The following is a 14,595-nucleotide window of genomic DNA, read 5'->3' on the forward strand; positions in this document are numbered from 1 at the left end:
ACATTGTACGAACTATATTAATTATATTCTCCATTTCCATCTCTTTGAGAGCACTGTGCTAGAGGGCTGAAGGAAACAATTAAGTGATTTCCTCTTATTGCATTTTAAGTGTTAGGTCTTTAGCATTGTTGTTTTTAATGGAGGAGAAATGCATCCATTTAGCAGTTTTGCAAGCTGAGACTTAGTCTGGAGTTCTCATTGCAGGTCAAATGCAGATGAGATTTGCCGAAGTAATTTCTAGTAATTTGCTTCGATTTGTATTGCCTTTCAAATTCAAATGCCTTGAAAAAATGGTTTTAGCCATTACAGTATATACAAAGTAGTTTGAATTAAACAAAAAAAGCTATTTCATTATAATATTAAGCGATATGTACTGGTCTAGCATGAAAAGTGCTGTGTCGTTAAGTCTTAAAAGAGCATGAACCTAATGAAAGGAAATAGATTAAAACGTTTGCCTGGATAAAGTACTTTTTTTTTGTTGATACTCTTGTGCCAACTGGCGTGTGGTGCTAAAGCTGATTGTGTAAAACCATATCAAATGGAAAGGACAATACATCTTCTACACTCTGATAAGATCCGTAGTCGTGCTCTATGTCAAATCATTCTGGAAAGATTTGCCACTTTAGAAGAGTAGAATAAAAATAATTATCATGGGATTACAATGAAATTTAAAGTTATTATTAGTCAGTGTTGTATCTCTAAAATACTTTAAAACTGTAGCTTTCAAACCTATAAGATACTTATTATTGAATGTATACACTAGCGGCCATTTTATGTAAGCAGTAGCAACAGTAACAAGCTAATGTAGTGTCTTTTTAAAGTACAAAATAATTAGGATTTTTAAAGGAATTCATATTTATGATATTTAACTATAGCCTGATGAACTAAAGTTAGACCTGAAGAACTAAACTTGAAAAATTCAAACAAGTATTAAGTTGTTCATTTGGGGTTTATATTCTGATTTAAGTCTTAAAGCTCACCCAAAAATGAAAATTATCCTATGACTTTCCCACCCTCAAGCCATCCTAGGTGTATATGACTTTCTTCTTTCAGATGAATACAATCGGAGTTATATAAAAAAATGACCTGGCTCTTCCGAGCTTTATAATGGCAGTGAATGGCTGTTGAGAGTGAAGTCCACTAAAGTGCATTTATCATAAAAAGTACTCCACACAGCTCCCGGAGGTTAATAAAGGCCTTCTGAAGTGAATCGATGCGTTTGTGTAAGAAAAATACCCAAATTTAAAACTTTATAAAACTGTCGTACTCACGTAAATGGCGATTCAGCGGATGATGTAACACGTAATGCATAGAAGTACAAAACAAGGATTTGTAAAGGAAAATGCCAAAGGATCTCGATATAACCCAAGGGGAGACTGTTTTTCCTTTGCTGTAAACAAAACTTGGTTCTCGCGAGACTAGCATATTCTCACCGGAGTTTATGCTACACATACATCCTATGTATCTGCTGCAACACCACTCTCTCGTGAACACACGTTGGCGGAAGCTAGAGATTAGGGTTTATAAAGTTTTAAAAATATTTTTCTTAGACAAACACATTGCTTTACTTCAGATGGCCTTTATTAACCCTCCAGAGCCATGTGGAGTACTTTTTTATGATGGATAGATGCACTTTATTCCACTTCAAAATCTTAACCCTCATTCACTGCTGTTATAAAGCTTGGAAAAGCCAGGACTTTTTTATAACTCTGAATGTATTTGTCTGAATGAAGAAAGTCATATGCAACTGTGGCTTGAGGGTGAGTAAATCATGAGCTGTTTTTTATTTTTGGTTGAACTATCCCTTTAAACTCTAGTTGACCTATTAGGTTAATGTCATACATCCAAGGGTAAAGCTCTAAATGTGGTTGGCATGCCTTGGCTGTTCTTTCAGTAGTCCAACAGTATGCTGATCCACCCTTAGCCATCTGCCCCTAATACCAGCATTCAGCAGGGGGTAAGAAGCTTGGTTTGGGACCTACATATACAGTGTGCTTTTAAACCTAGAGGCCAGAGTAGTCTAACATTTGCATAATTACACACCAGCCATTTTTCACTTTAGAAAGTAATGTGAAGTTATATTTTCTATTTTTAATAAGTAACTGAACTAGGGATACAGTTTCCATACACCTTGCAGAATCTGAAAAATGTTGAGAGGGATCATACAAAATGCATGTTATTTTTTATTTATTACTGACCTGAATAAGATAAGATAAGAAAAATAAGTTGAACCCCTTCCAACAATGACTTGAAAATCTGTGAGCGTTTGAATCCTCTGTAATATTTGCATATGAGTCCCTCAGTTGTCCTCAGTGTGAAAGGATGCATCTCAAAATCATACAGTCATTGTTGGAAAGGGTTCAAATACACAAAAATGCTGAAAAAACAAGAATTTGTGGGACCTGAAAGATTTTTCTGAAGAAGAGCAGGCAGTTTAACTGTTTAGGACAAACAAGGGACCCATGAACAACTAATAATTAACATTTTGCAGATTCTACAAGGTGTATGTAAACTTTTGACTTCAACTGTATGTTTTCTGCCAGTCTTTGACCCAAATGACCCCTAAACTTAAACACAGAACAACTTTTGCATCCATGAACATTGCATAAGCAAACTTCATAAACCAGACAACCATGAACAAACAGGAAAAACATTTTAAGGTTTCAGGTATGCACAAATTCCATGGCAAACCTTGTGAACTTTATTGTATGTGATATAAATCAGTGATATTAACATAGTAAATGGTCCCATTAAGTATCAATCAATCATGTCAATTCATTTAAGGAGCTGTCAGATGTGATATCCACCTTGAAATGGGAGTAGCTGTGGCAGCAATCAGCGCATTCATTGAGGATTCTGCTCACGTGAGACAAGCGGTTGAAACCTCAAAGTTATGCACTGCCCCCAGTTCCTCCTTTGCAATTAGAGGTCCATCAACTCTAACATCTTACTCTGTGGTCATTACTTAGGAGTAATTTATAGTTATTTATAGAAACAGCCAGAAGTAGGTTCATCCTTCGTAAAGCTAACCGCTCAGAGGTGTTTTTTATGAGGCTGGTCATTACAGCTCAGTACCTGTTCATAGGAACATTGATGAAGTGATTCAGGGTGAACCGGAATGGAAATTGTGGTGGAGTGGTCGTCTTTTATGGAGGTAGTTTCTTGGCTGTTGTTTTCTGAGATATACTGTCTTCACTCCCTATAGATAGTTATATGGGTCCTTCGTGAGACCTTCGTTTATCTTCGGAATACAAATTAAGATGTTTTTGATAAAATCCGAGAGCTTTCTGACCCTGCATAGACAGCAAGGACAGTAAGGACATTGATAATATAATCCATGAGACATCAATGGTTCAACCATAATTTAATGTATGCATTGTGGTACTCACATGAATGCATGTCGAAGACTGACATGGAAGAGAAGAAATTGTTGAATAAAGTCGTTTTAGTTTTCTTTGTGCACGAAAAGTATTCTCGTAGCTTCATAAAATTAAGGTTGAACCACTGATGTCTCATGGACTATTTTAACAATGTCCTTACTACCTTTTTGGGCTTTGAACGTGTCAGTTGCATTGCTGTCTATGCAGGGTCAGAAAGCTCTCGAATTTAATCAATTTGTGTTTCAAAGATGAACAAAGGTTTCGAAGTTTCAATGACATGAATTAATGACCGAATTTTCATTTTTGGGTGATTCACAGAATGATTAAAAAATTTTATACAGTTGAGGTCAAAAGTTTACACCCCCCTTTCAGAATCTGCAAAATGTTAATTATTTTACCAAAATAAGAGGGATCATACAAAATGTGTTATTGTTTATTTAGTCCTGACCTGCATAAGATATTTCATATAAAAGATGTTTACATATAGTAACAAGAGAAAATAATAGTTGAATTTTTAAAAAAGACCCAGTTCAAAAGTTTACATTCCTTGATTCTTAATACTGTGTTGTTACCTGAATGATCCACAGCTGTGTTTTTTTTTTTTTTTTGTTTAGTGATAGTTGTTCATGAGTCCCTTGTTTGTCCTGAACAGTTAAACTGCCCACTGTTCTTTAGAAAAATCCTTCAGGTCCCACAAATTCTGTGGTTTTCCAGCATTTTTGTATATTTGAACCCTTTCCAACAATGACTGTATAGTTTGAGATCCATCTTTCCACACTGAGGACAACTGAGGGACTCATATGCAACTATTACAGAAGGTTCAAGCACTCACTCAAAAAACATGCATTTTGAATATAAACATAAGAGTAAATTTAACTTATTTTGTCTTCTGGGAAACATGTAACTATAGCTGTAGCCTCTGAAGTGCAGTACTAAATGAAAATAATATGATATTTAGGGAAAATAAGAAAAATTTACACATCTCCATTCTGTTCAAAAGTTTTCACCCCCCCCCCCCCCCCCCCAGCACTAAATGCATTGTTTTTCTTTGTGGAGCATCAGTGAGTGTTTGAACCTTCTGTGATAGTTGCATATGAGTCCCTCAGTTGTCCTCAGTGTGGAAAAAATGGATCTCAAAATCATAGTCATGTTGGGAAGGGTTCAAATACACAAAAATGCTGAAAATCCAAATAATTTGTGAGACTAAAAATTTTCTTCACGTTAAGCTTAAAAGACAGGATGAAATAGTTCCAAGTTCTGTGTGAGCATCCAATGTATGTGTACTTCGTCTTATCAATAAATATAGCCTCAGTAAGTGATTTGCATACAGAGTAGCATGAAGTAATCTAATTATCCAAATTTGAATGAATCTGTATGATGAGCTAAAGAATCATTAGCTATTTAGCTCAAGAGTCTGTTTATTCCACTCATGCTTATAATCGTATGATTGTTCCAAGTCACCTGAAATAAGAGAGCTGCTCTGCTGGAGGAGACGAGAGCTGGTCGGGATTTGAAAACACAGAGTCTCTGAGGGTTTTGTGTGAACTCTGTGAGTGATCCACGGCAGGGGTGGTGTGATCCAGCCGAACTAGGTCAAGTCCTTCCCCTCCATTAGAGCATCATTAGTTTTCAAAGCCACCGTGATATTTTGGTTTTTATCAGCCTTATCAAAATTGTCTGATGCAGATGAATGGGGAAGCCACAGTCTATTGTTCGCCAAGGGGAGGTAATGCCATTTAATTTGCACTGTACAGCTGAGCTTTTTATTATTTTTCTTTGTGTTTGCCCATTTGCAGTCTTGATACCCTTTGCTTTTCTCCCCAAGTCCTGCACAAACCGTTTTAACTTGTCGTCGAGATGTTCTGTCAGACGGTGAGCTCTTCCAGCAGTAATTGCACAGTCAGGATCCATCCTGTTTATTTGCTGTGTGCGTTTCAAACTGCAAATCAGAAATTCACATCAGCACTCATTAAAGTTACTCAACAATCTGACAAGATTCCTACTGAAATAATCAGATGCTTGATGGATGCTAACACAGATGCTTGATTCATTTTCTTAAGCACAACAAAAGTTTAAAACAGTTGTGTTTTAAAACAGATTAATGAAAATGTTAATTGAACAGGTGCGATTGATGTATTTTACTGTCCCAATTTCTTTCATGTACAGTAGTAACTATCTATTTTGGGCCCTATGATTTCCGCGAAGCTGAAAATGTGGACTGAATCGCAGAATCCAGTCATAAAAATTGAATTTACTGTATGACGTGGAATGTCACAGAATTTGTCATACTTTGGATAAATAAATAAAAAGTAGGTCAGTACACTTAAATTAAAGTGTCTGTGAATATTAAGCTGCAAAAATACTATTTAAATGTGAATTCTACGTGTTTTGCTTTTTGCTTGTCTCTGTGTGAAGGAATGGCGCAGATGTGCGGATTTGTGATGCTCGCTATATTTTCAGCCCATGCCACTTCAGTATATGAGTACATGAACACATCTCTAGAACTGCTCTGAGAGTCACTTCATTTTACTGTTTATTTTGAGAAAAACTATCTTCATATCATCTTTAAAGCAACCCATCAAAATAAAAGTTCAGTTTAACTTAAAGAAACTATGACAGAAATATATTACTTAATGTAGTGATAGTACTACTAATAATGAATGTATTATTAAAACATTATTTTTGAGGAATATTTACCAGAAAAAAATATTTACTAGAATTTATTTACCAGAAAAATGTAAATACACAACATCTTATTGTTAATAAATAAAATAATATTTTTAAAAATAAAATCAATTAATTAGAAATGCTTTTTATTATTAAAATGTAATGAAACCATTAAAATGGAATCCAGAAAAAAAAAAATGGAAAACTTAAAAACAAAACTTAATTTATTACGTGGAATGTCATGGAATTTGCCAAATTTTAGATTAATAAACCACAAAAATGCTATATAAATATGAATCCTGCATGTTCTGAGTGTCTCTGTGTGAATGAATGGTGCAGACGCACGCTTTCATTTACTACACACATATTGAAGCGCATGTGATGCTTGCAGTGTTTTGAGCCTCTGCCGCTTCAATATTTGAATACATAAACATCTAAACATAATCTCTAGTACTGCTCTGAGAGTCACTTCATGAGCATTTTACTTTTTCTTTTGAAAAAAAATTTCAAAGCTTCAAAGTAATTTAAAGGTCTTCAAAGCAGCCCGTCAAAATAAAAGTTCAGTTTAAAGAAACTTAAAACTTAAAGAAACTATGATTACTTAATGTAATGATAGTACTAAAGTATTATTAAAAACATTATTTTAAGAAATATTTACCAGAAAAAATATATATATTTACCAGATATATATAGGTATATATATATATAGAGTATATATAGAGTAGGTTAAATTCAGTGGACTTAATCTCGAAAAATTGAGTGTATGGACATCTTTCCACGGTTAAAGTAGAATACAATCTGATGTTCATTCATGTTTATTTCATGCTTTAAAGGAGTAGTGCACTTTCAAAACAAAAATGTTCAGATAATGTACTCACCCCCTTGTCATCCAAGATAAGTAAAGTAAAGAAATTATGTTTTTTGAGTAAAACATTTCAGGATTTCTATCCATATAATGGACTTCTATGGTGCCCCCGAGTTTTAACTTCCAAAATGCAGCTTCAAAATGCAGGTGTTATAGGGGCCCTACCTGTCAAAACACAAAGCTGACACAGGACATATTTGAAGGCTTCTCAATTACATTTTTAAAATAGCCATTAGCATCGAATTTGTGTATTTAAAGACCTGGCACGATAAAAAAGACACTTACTGCAGCATTTCCGGTATATAGATTTTTTTCTTTAATTAAGATTTCTCATTTTCCATATTGATTTTGTTGCTGGCGGAAGAAGATGCCAATATTATGACTCTTGGGTGTTGATTCAGTGTTTTCAAAGGAAACACACTGTCCTGAATCAAATCCTTCACAATCTCTAAGCACTTACGGGTTACTTTGACCTACTTTCCTAAGTGGGATTTTCAAAGGAAGTACGGTGCCTCCAGCCTTCCGCTACATTTATAATGTTGAGCAAGATCAGTGAAGACGATATGCTGCTAGATTGTTAATGTACGCCTAATATATAGATGCTTTCCATCAGTATATTCATTGCTGTTCCCTTTAAAAAACTCTGAAAAACCAGTTTGCCATCTTCTACCAAGGGTGGAATTTTAATTTAATTTAATTTAATTTTATTATTTTATTTTATTTTGCAACTTAATTACTATCTTTTTGTTATTTATAGTTTTAAAAGGCCACATGCTTTTTCTACCAAAAGAAATTCTTATGAAAAAACATGTGGATTACTTTGATTTTTACATGGCGTACAGAATGCTTGAGTCCTCTCTGTTGTAAACTGACATCCTTTTTCTCTCAGGGCTCAAGTGGTTTGACTGGCTCGATCCCTTGTGTCTTTCATTGTAAACGGGTGTAAATCTAGAGGGGAGAGGAGAGAGAGTAGCTTGTTAACCGCTTGTTGCTCTCAGCCGTGCAAACAGTGAAGTCATACCTTCCAAAGGCTTGTTTTGCTCACCGGTGATGTCACCGGCAGCCAATCAGCAGGCGCTGCTGCAGTAGGTAGTGGGTGCAGGGGGAGTCTTGGGTATATGCACGGGGACGTGCTGGCGGCTCTCCGGCTCTCATCATCACATCATTACAGAGAGAGAGAGAGAAAGAGAGAGAGAGAAAGAGAGAGAGAGAGGAAAAGCAGCAGCTGAGAATATCTAATCACAGTCTTGAGTCAGTCATTTGATTCCCCAGCTTTTTGTATGTGATGTGCCGCACAAAGGAAATTACATACTGAATAAATCAATTTGAGTCCACATAGGCTTGGATTAAGCCAGACTGTTTTATCTGTCATGTTAGGCACCTCTTAAGGAAGCTGTCATATTCTGATTATACCGGTTTTTATTGGCCAGTGACCTTAAGCCAAGGTCAGTTTTGCTCTTGAGGATAGGAAGACTTGGATTCGTATCCTGTCTAATGCAAATATTATGTTTGATGAATCGTTTTTGATTACCTGTTTGTTGCAAGATAAGCTTGGATGGCACGGTTACTGTAGCAAAGATTGAAAGGTTGATTTTAGCAGTTTACTATTTCAATAAGATACTGTGTCATTGCTTATATAGCTTTCTAGGAAATTCTGATTTAATAAAACTCACTCGTTTAGTCTCAGTATGGTATATAGTCTCAGCTTTTTCAGGTGTGTGAGACACACATGGGTTCAAAAATCTGAGACCACTGGTGAAAATGCTTCTGTTTGAATTTATTTGCTAAAGAAAAATGTAACATTTAAGGGTGTATTTTTATTATTCTTTTTTAAATTTTCACATTTTCTCCATAGTGATGATTGATTACAATCAATTTTAAATTGATTGATTTAAATTTATTTTTCGGTAATATATGACCCTGGACCACAAAACCAATTTTAAGTAGCACAGGTGTATTTGTAGCAATAGCCAAAAATACATTGTATGGGTCAAAATTATCGATTTTTCTTTTATGCCAAAAATCATTAGGATATTATTTAAAGAACATGTTCCATAAAGATATTTCCTAAATTTTCTACCGTAAATATATCAAAAGTTAATTATTGATTAGTAATATGCATTGCTAAGAACTTCATTTGACAACTTTAATTTTGAAATTTTCCCTTATATTTTTCCTATTTTTTACTATCCTAACAAACCATACATCAATGAAAAGCTTATTGATTTAGCTTTCAGATGATGTATAAATCTCAATAATAATAAAAAAAATACCCTTATGACTGGTTTTGTGGTCCAGGGTCACATATTATTCATTTTAATCAAACTGTGTGGATATTTATCTAATTACATTATTCATATGAACGACATATGTTCCTATGATATTTTATGAAGTATATATGAAGTGTATTGACTCCGGTTCAGTGATGGGGTCAGTTGTGAATTCAGTAATGGCTCTGAATGATTCACTGGCTGAATGAATCACAAGTTTTGAGACTGTTCTGTAAATCTTTTTGACTTTCTCATTAAAAAAAACCTGTTCACAAGAGTCATTTGAATTAGACATTGCAGCTTCTGCTGCTTTTTTGTAGTTTTAATTTTGTCAGCCATTCAAAAATTCAAATTGGTCTTGTTTTAGTCCTGTGTCAAATGTACTTTTTAGTTTTTGCACTTTCACCAATAAGCACAAACCAACAGAATGTGAACTAATACACATGGTTTATTTAACATTATCTAGTGTACTGACTTATATACATTTATATATAAATAAATGTAATATATAAATTAATATCAAAGTTTGCTTCCACAATGAAGAGAAGTGCATATGCATGGTTGCCAGATTGCAAAAATTAAGTAAAACAGTGCAGAAAATGTATCCTTTTAACAGAGAAGCTGTGATTTGGGTATTTGAACTGGGATTTGATATCTGGCAATCAATAAAGCTTGCGTAGTAGAGGCTCTGATTTTTTTTTTTAGATGAAAATAAAATATTTTTGTATAGAGATACATTTTAGTCTCTTCTTTTATCATCAATGGTATTGTATGTTAGTATAGTCACAGTTATCATTTATTGACTTTAATGTCGTCTCGTTTTAGTGGGAAAAAAGCTTGTCAACAAACATTTTTTTTCCTAGTTTTTGCTAACAAAATGAACACTAATTTGTTGTCATAGAAAAATACTTCACTGCAATCTAACAACAAATCCACAAAACAAACCTTTCATGACCTGCCATTGTTGAGTACTTTTGAATTAATTTGTTGACATTAAAATTTTTATTTTAAGCCTAATAGTTATGTTATCCAGCATGATTTGAGAATTTTCTGCTTCAACAACAATTGACCATCTGTAAGAAATAGTACATATAATTTGTGTCACAAATATGCTTATTTGATTAGTGACCAAGAAGTAATACAGAATCTTAACTATTTCTTATTTTATGTTTTATGTTATTCAAAAATCAAAAGTCCATTGTAGTTGGCGTAGTTGTAAATACACTATGAATGAGTGTGTGTATATTGATTAGTAAAATAGTTTCAGGATATCCGGATATAGTTAATATATGCAGAATTGAACATCAATCAATGCTTTAGTGGGGCACATAGTCTGCAGACTTGCTTGATCCACTAAACAAAATCTATTTTCAGCTGTTAGATGAATCATTGCTCCCCAGAGCAGTTTCAGCGTGTGGTTGGTACATCATATGTGCGTGTGATTGCTCATCAAAGTCCATATGTTCTCACAGGTGCCCACGGAGTCAGAGAGGAGCCCCAGTTTGTGACGGCCCGCGCAGGGGAGACTGTGATTCTGGGATGTGACGTGGTCCACCCACTCAACGGCCAGCCCTACGTGGTGGAGTGGTTCAAGTTTGGAGTGCCCATCCCCTTCTTCATCAACTTCCGCTTCTACCCTCCTCATGTGGACCCTGAGTATGCCGGTGAGCTCTGATTTAGACCTCATTTTATTAAATTTCCAACAAAATATAGCCACTTTTTTATCATTTCTATAAATGAAATAAATAATGGTTACACTCTAAAAAATGCTGGGTTAAAAACAACCCACCTTGAGTTATTTGGCAACCCAGTGCAGGGTTCTGTCATGATAAATGAGATGGATTCAAGCGCGAGTAAATTCAACAGTTTATTAGACAGACAGGTAATTTCACAGAGATGGTCAGATGAGCTGGTGAGCGTGCCGATGTAGACACTGGTAGCGCAGGTAATCAATGGGCGACCAGGAGAAGTCAGCAGCAGCCAGCCGGAACAGAGAGATCCCAGGAAGCGAATCCACATCAAAACAGGGAACGGAGAAAACACAGGGAGAGAACCAGGACCGACGAACACAAACCAACGATCTGACAACATGAGACAAACAGAGCAGCATAAAATAGCTGAGCAAACGAGCGACAGCTGGAAATCATCAGCTCGTAAGCAGCAGCGGCCCCGCCCACACACACACACAACGCAGCAAGATGAGAGAGTGAGCCCATGAACCGTGACAGTACCCCTCCTCCTAGGAGCGCCTCCTGGCGCTCCCAGAAGAACTTACCCGTCGATTGTAATCATCGATAAGGGAATGGTCCAATATGTCCCTAGCAGGCACCCAACTTCTCTCCTCCGGACCGTAACCTTCCCAGTCCACCAAGTACTGGAATCCTCGTCCCCTCCGCCTCGAGTCCAGAATGCGGTTAACCGAATAAGTGGGTTCCCCATCTACGAGACGCGGCGGTGGGGGAACTGGGGCAGGCGGATTAATAGGAGAATAAAAGACGGGTTTAATTTTGGAGACATGAAAAACGGGATGGATTCTCCTGTACGCAGGAGGGAGTTTGAGGCGGACTGCCACTGGGCTAATGATTTTAGTGACAGGGAACGGGCCTATGAATTTAGGAGCAAGCTTATTACAAACGGATCGGAGCGGAATGTTCTTGGATGAAAGTCACACTTTTTGACCAACGACGTAGACGGGAGGCCTAGACCGGTGGCGATCGGCTTTGGCCTTGGTGCGCGCTCCCACCTGGAGGAGGGTCTCTCTGGCTCTCCTCCAGGTGCGGCGACACCTCTGGACGAAGGCGTGGGCAGAGGGGACCGCGACTTCGGATTCCAGACTGGGAAAAAGAGGTGGCTGGTAACCTAAACTACATTCGAACGGCGACAGGCCCGTAGACGATACTGGCAACGAGTTATGCGCGTACTCAACCCATGAGAGTTGTTGGCTCCAGGAGGAAGGATTCTGGGAAACCAAACATCGTAACACTCTCTCCAGGTCCTGGTTGGCCCGCTCAGTCTGACCGTTGCTCTGAGGATGGAAACCAGAGGACAGACTAACACTTGCCCCCAGTAGATGGCAAAACTCCTTCCAAAATTTGGAAACGAACTGGGGACCCCTGTCGGACACCACATCCTTCGGGAGGCCATGAATGCGAAAGATGTGGTCTACGACAGCTACCGCTGTCTCCTTAGCAGAGGGTAATTTAGGTAAGGGAATGAAATGAGCCGCCTTCGAGAACCGGTCCACTACGGTCAAAACAACCGTATTGCCCTGGGAGGGTGGGAGGGCCGAAACAAAATCGAGCGAGATATGGGACCAGGGTCTCGAAGGGACCGACAGCGGTTGGAGGAACCCCTCTGGGGGTCGATTGGAAGTCTTAGAACGGGCGCAGACTGAGCAAGCCAAAACAAAATCCCGAGTGTCGCGAGCCATAGAGGGCCACCAGAATCGTTGTTTAACCAAAAATAAAGTGCGACTTACTCCCGGATGACAAGCCACGTTGGAACAATGGGCCCACCTGATGACGTCGGACCGAAGCCCCTCCGGCACGAACAAGCGACCCGATGGGCAACCGACCGGGGACGTTATCCCTTCTAAGGCCTTGCGGACCTTAGTCTCCACCTCCCAAGTGAGTGTAGAAACAATAAGTTTCTCCGGAATGACGCACTCGGGAGTGGACGGATGTTCGGAGCGGTCAAAAACGCGTGATAAGGCATCAGGCTTGATGTTCTTGGAGCCCGGCCGGTACGAGATCGAAAAATCAAAGCGTCCGAAAAAAAGAGCCCATCGAGCCTGCCTGGAGTTGAGGCGTTTGGCAGACCTGATGTATTCGAGGTTCTTGTGATCGGTCCATACGATAAAAGGCACCCCCGAGCCCTCTAACCAGTGGCGCCATTCCTCCAACGCTAACTTGACTGCCAACAACTCTCTGTTACCAATATCGTAGTTACGTTCAGCGGGGGACAGACGATGAGAAAAAAACGCGCAAGGATGCATCCTATCATCCGCGGGAGTTCGCTGGGAGAGAACCGCACCTACCCCCACCTCTGACGCGTCGACCTCTACCACAAACTGACGTGTGGGATCAGGGGCAACAAGGATGGGAGCCGAAACAAAGCGGCTCTTGAGGTTGGAAAATGCTGTCTCGGCAGCATCAGACCACCTGAACGTAGTCTTGGTAGAGGTCAAGGATGTCAGAGGCGCGGCTAGTTGGCTGAAGTTGCGAATGAAACGCCGGTAAAAATTGGCGAACCCCAAAAACCTCTGCAGGGCCTTGCGGGAATCGGGGGTTGGCCAATCTACCACAGCCTTAACCTTGTCGGGATCCATGCGCACTCCCTCGGATGAGACGATAAACCCCAGAAAGGGAACTGACTGTGCATGGAACGCGCACTTCTCCGCCTTGACATAAAGCCCATTCTCTAGCAGCCTTCGGAGCACTCGCCTGACGTGTTGAACGTGTTCCTGGAGAGAAGAAGAAAAAATCAATATGTCGTCCAGGTAGACATACAGAAATTGATCGACCATATCTCTCAACACGTCATTGACGAGTGCCTGAAAGACCGCGGGGGAGTTGGACAACCCGAAGGGCATGACCAGATATTCAAAGTGCCCCCTGGGGGTATTAAAAGCGGTCTTCCACTCATCCCCCTCCCTGATGCGGACCAAATGGTAGGCGTTGCGAAGATCCAGTTTCGTGAAAAAAGACGCTCCCTGCAACCGTTCGAAGGCCGAAGACATCAGCGGCAAAGGGTAAGTATTCTTAACCGTGATGCTGTTCAAACCTCGATAGTCAATACATGGTCGCAGAGAGCCATCCTTCTTACCCACGAAAAAGAATCCTGCCCCGGCCGGAGAGGAGGAAGGGCGGATGATCCCGGCTGCCAGAGAATCAGAAATATATTTCTCCATGGCCTCCCTCTCAGGAGCAGAAAGTGAGTATAGTTTGCCCTTAGGCGGAGACGTACCTGGCAGTAAATCTATAGCACAGTCGTAGGGACGGTGCGGAGGTAGAGAAGCAGCTCTGGACTTACTAAACACTCCCTTCAGGTCGAGGTACTCTTGGGGCACGTTTGACAGGTCCACCGACTCATCCTGCAACAGAGAACAAGAGACAGACGAACAAGCAGACAAGAGACAGTTAGCAAAGCAGGATTCGCCCCAAGAAGAAACAGAATTGAGGCCCCAATCCACAGTGGGACGATGGCGGACCAGCCAGGGGTGCCCAAGGACTATGGGAACCAGGGGGGACTCTGCGAGCAGGAAGGCGATCTCCTCCTTGTGGTTGCCAGAGGTAATCATCGTGAGGAAGCAGGTGGAGTGAGTGATAGGAGGAAGAGTTTGACCGTTGAGAGCATTGACAGAGATGACAGTCTTAAGGGGAGTGGTAGGAAGACGTAGTGAACGAGCTAAGCT

The 14,595-nt window shown here is 39.3% G+C and overlaps 1 protein-coding gene across 1 annotated transcript in view; it reads left to right on the forward strand.

The window, feature by feature from the left end:
• Positions 1 to 14,595, forward strand: part of igsf9bb (immunoglobulin superfamily, member 9Bb) — a 160,772-nt gene that overhangs the window by 19,639 nt on the left and 126,538 nt on the right. The window contains exon 2 of the mRNA XM_073824629.1: positions 10,655 to 10,846. Coding sequence (XP_073680730.1) covers positions 10,655 to 10,846 — 192 coding nt within the window. The remainder of the gene's footprint in view (positions 1 to 10,654; positions 10,847 to 14,595) is intronic.

Source organism: Garra rufa, chromosome 19 (genome assembly GCF_049309525.1).
Source record: "Garra rufa chromosome 19, GarRuf1.0, whole genome shotgun sequence".
NCBI lineage: Eukaryota > Metazoa > Chordata > Actinopteri > Cypriniformes > Cyprinidae > Garra > Garra rufa.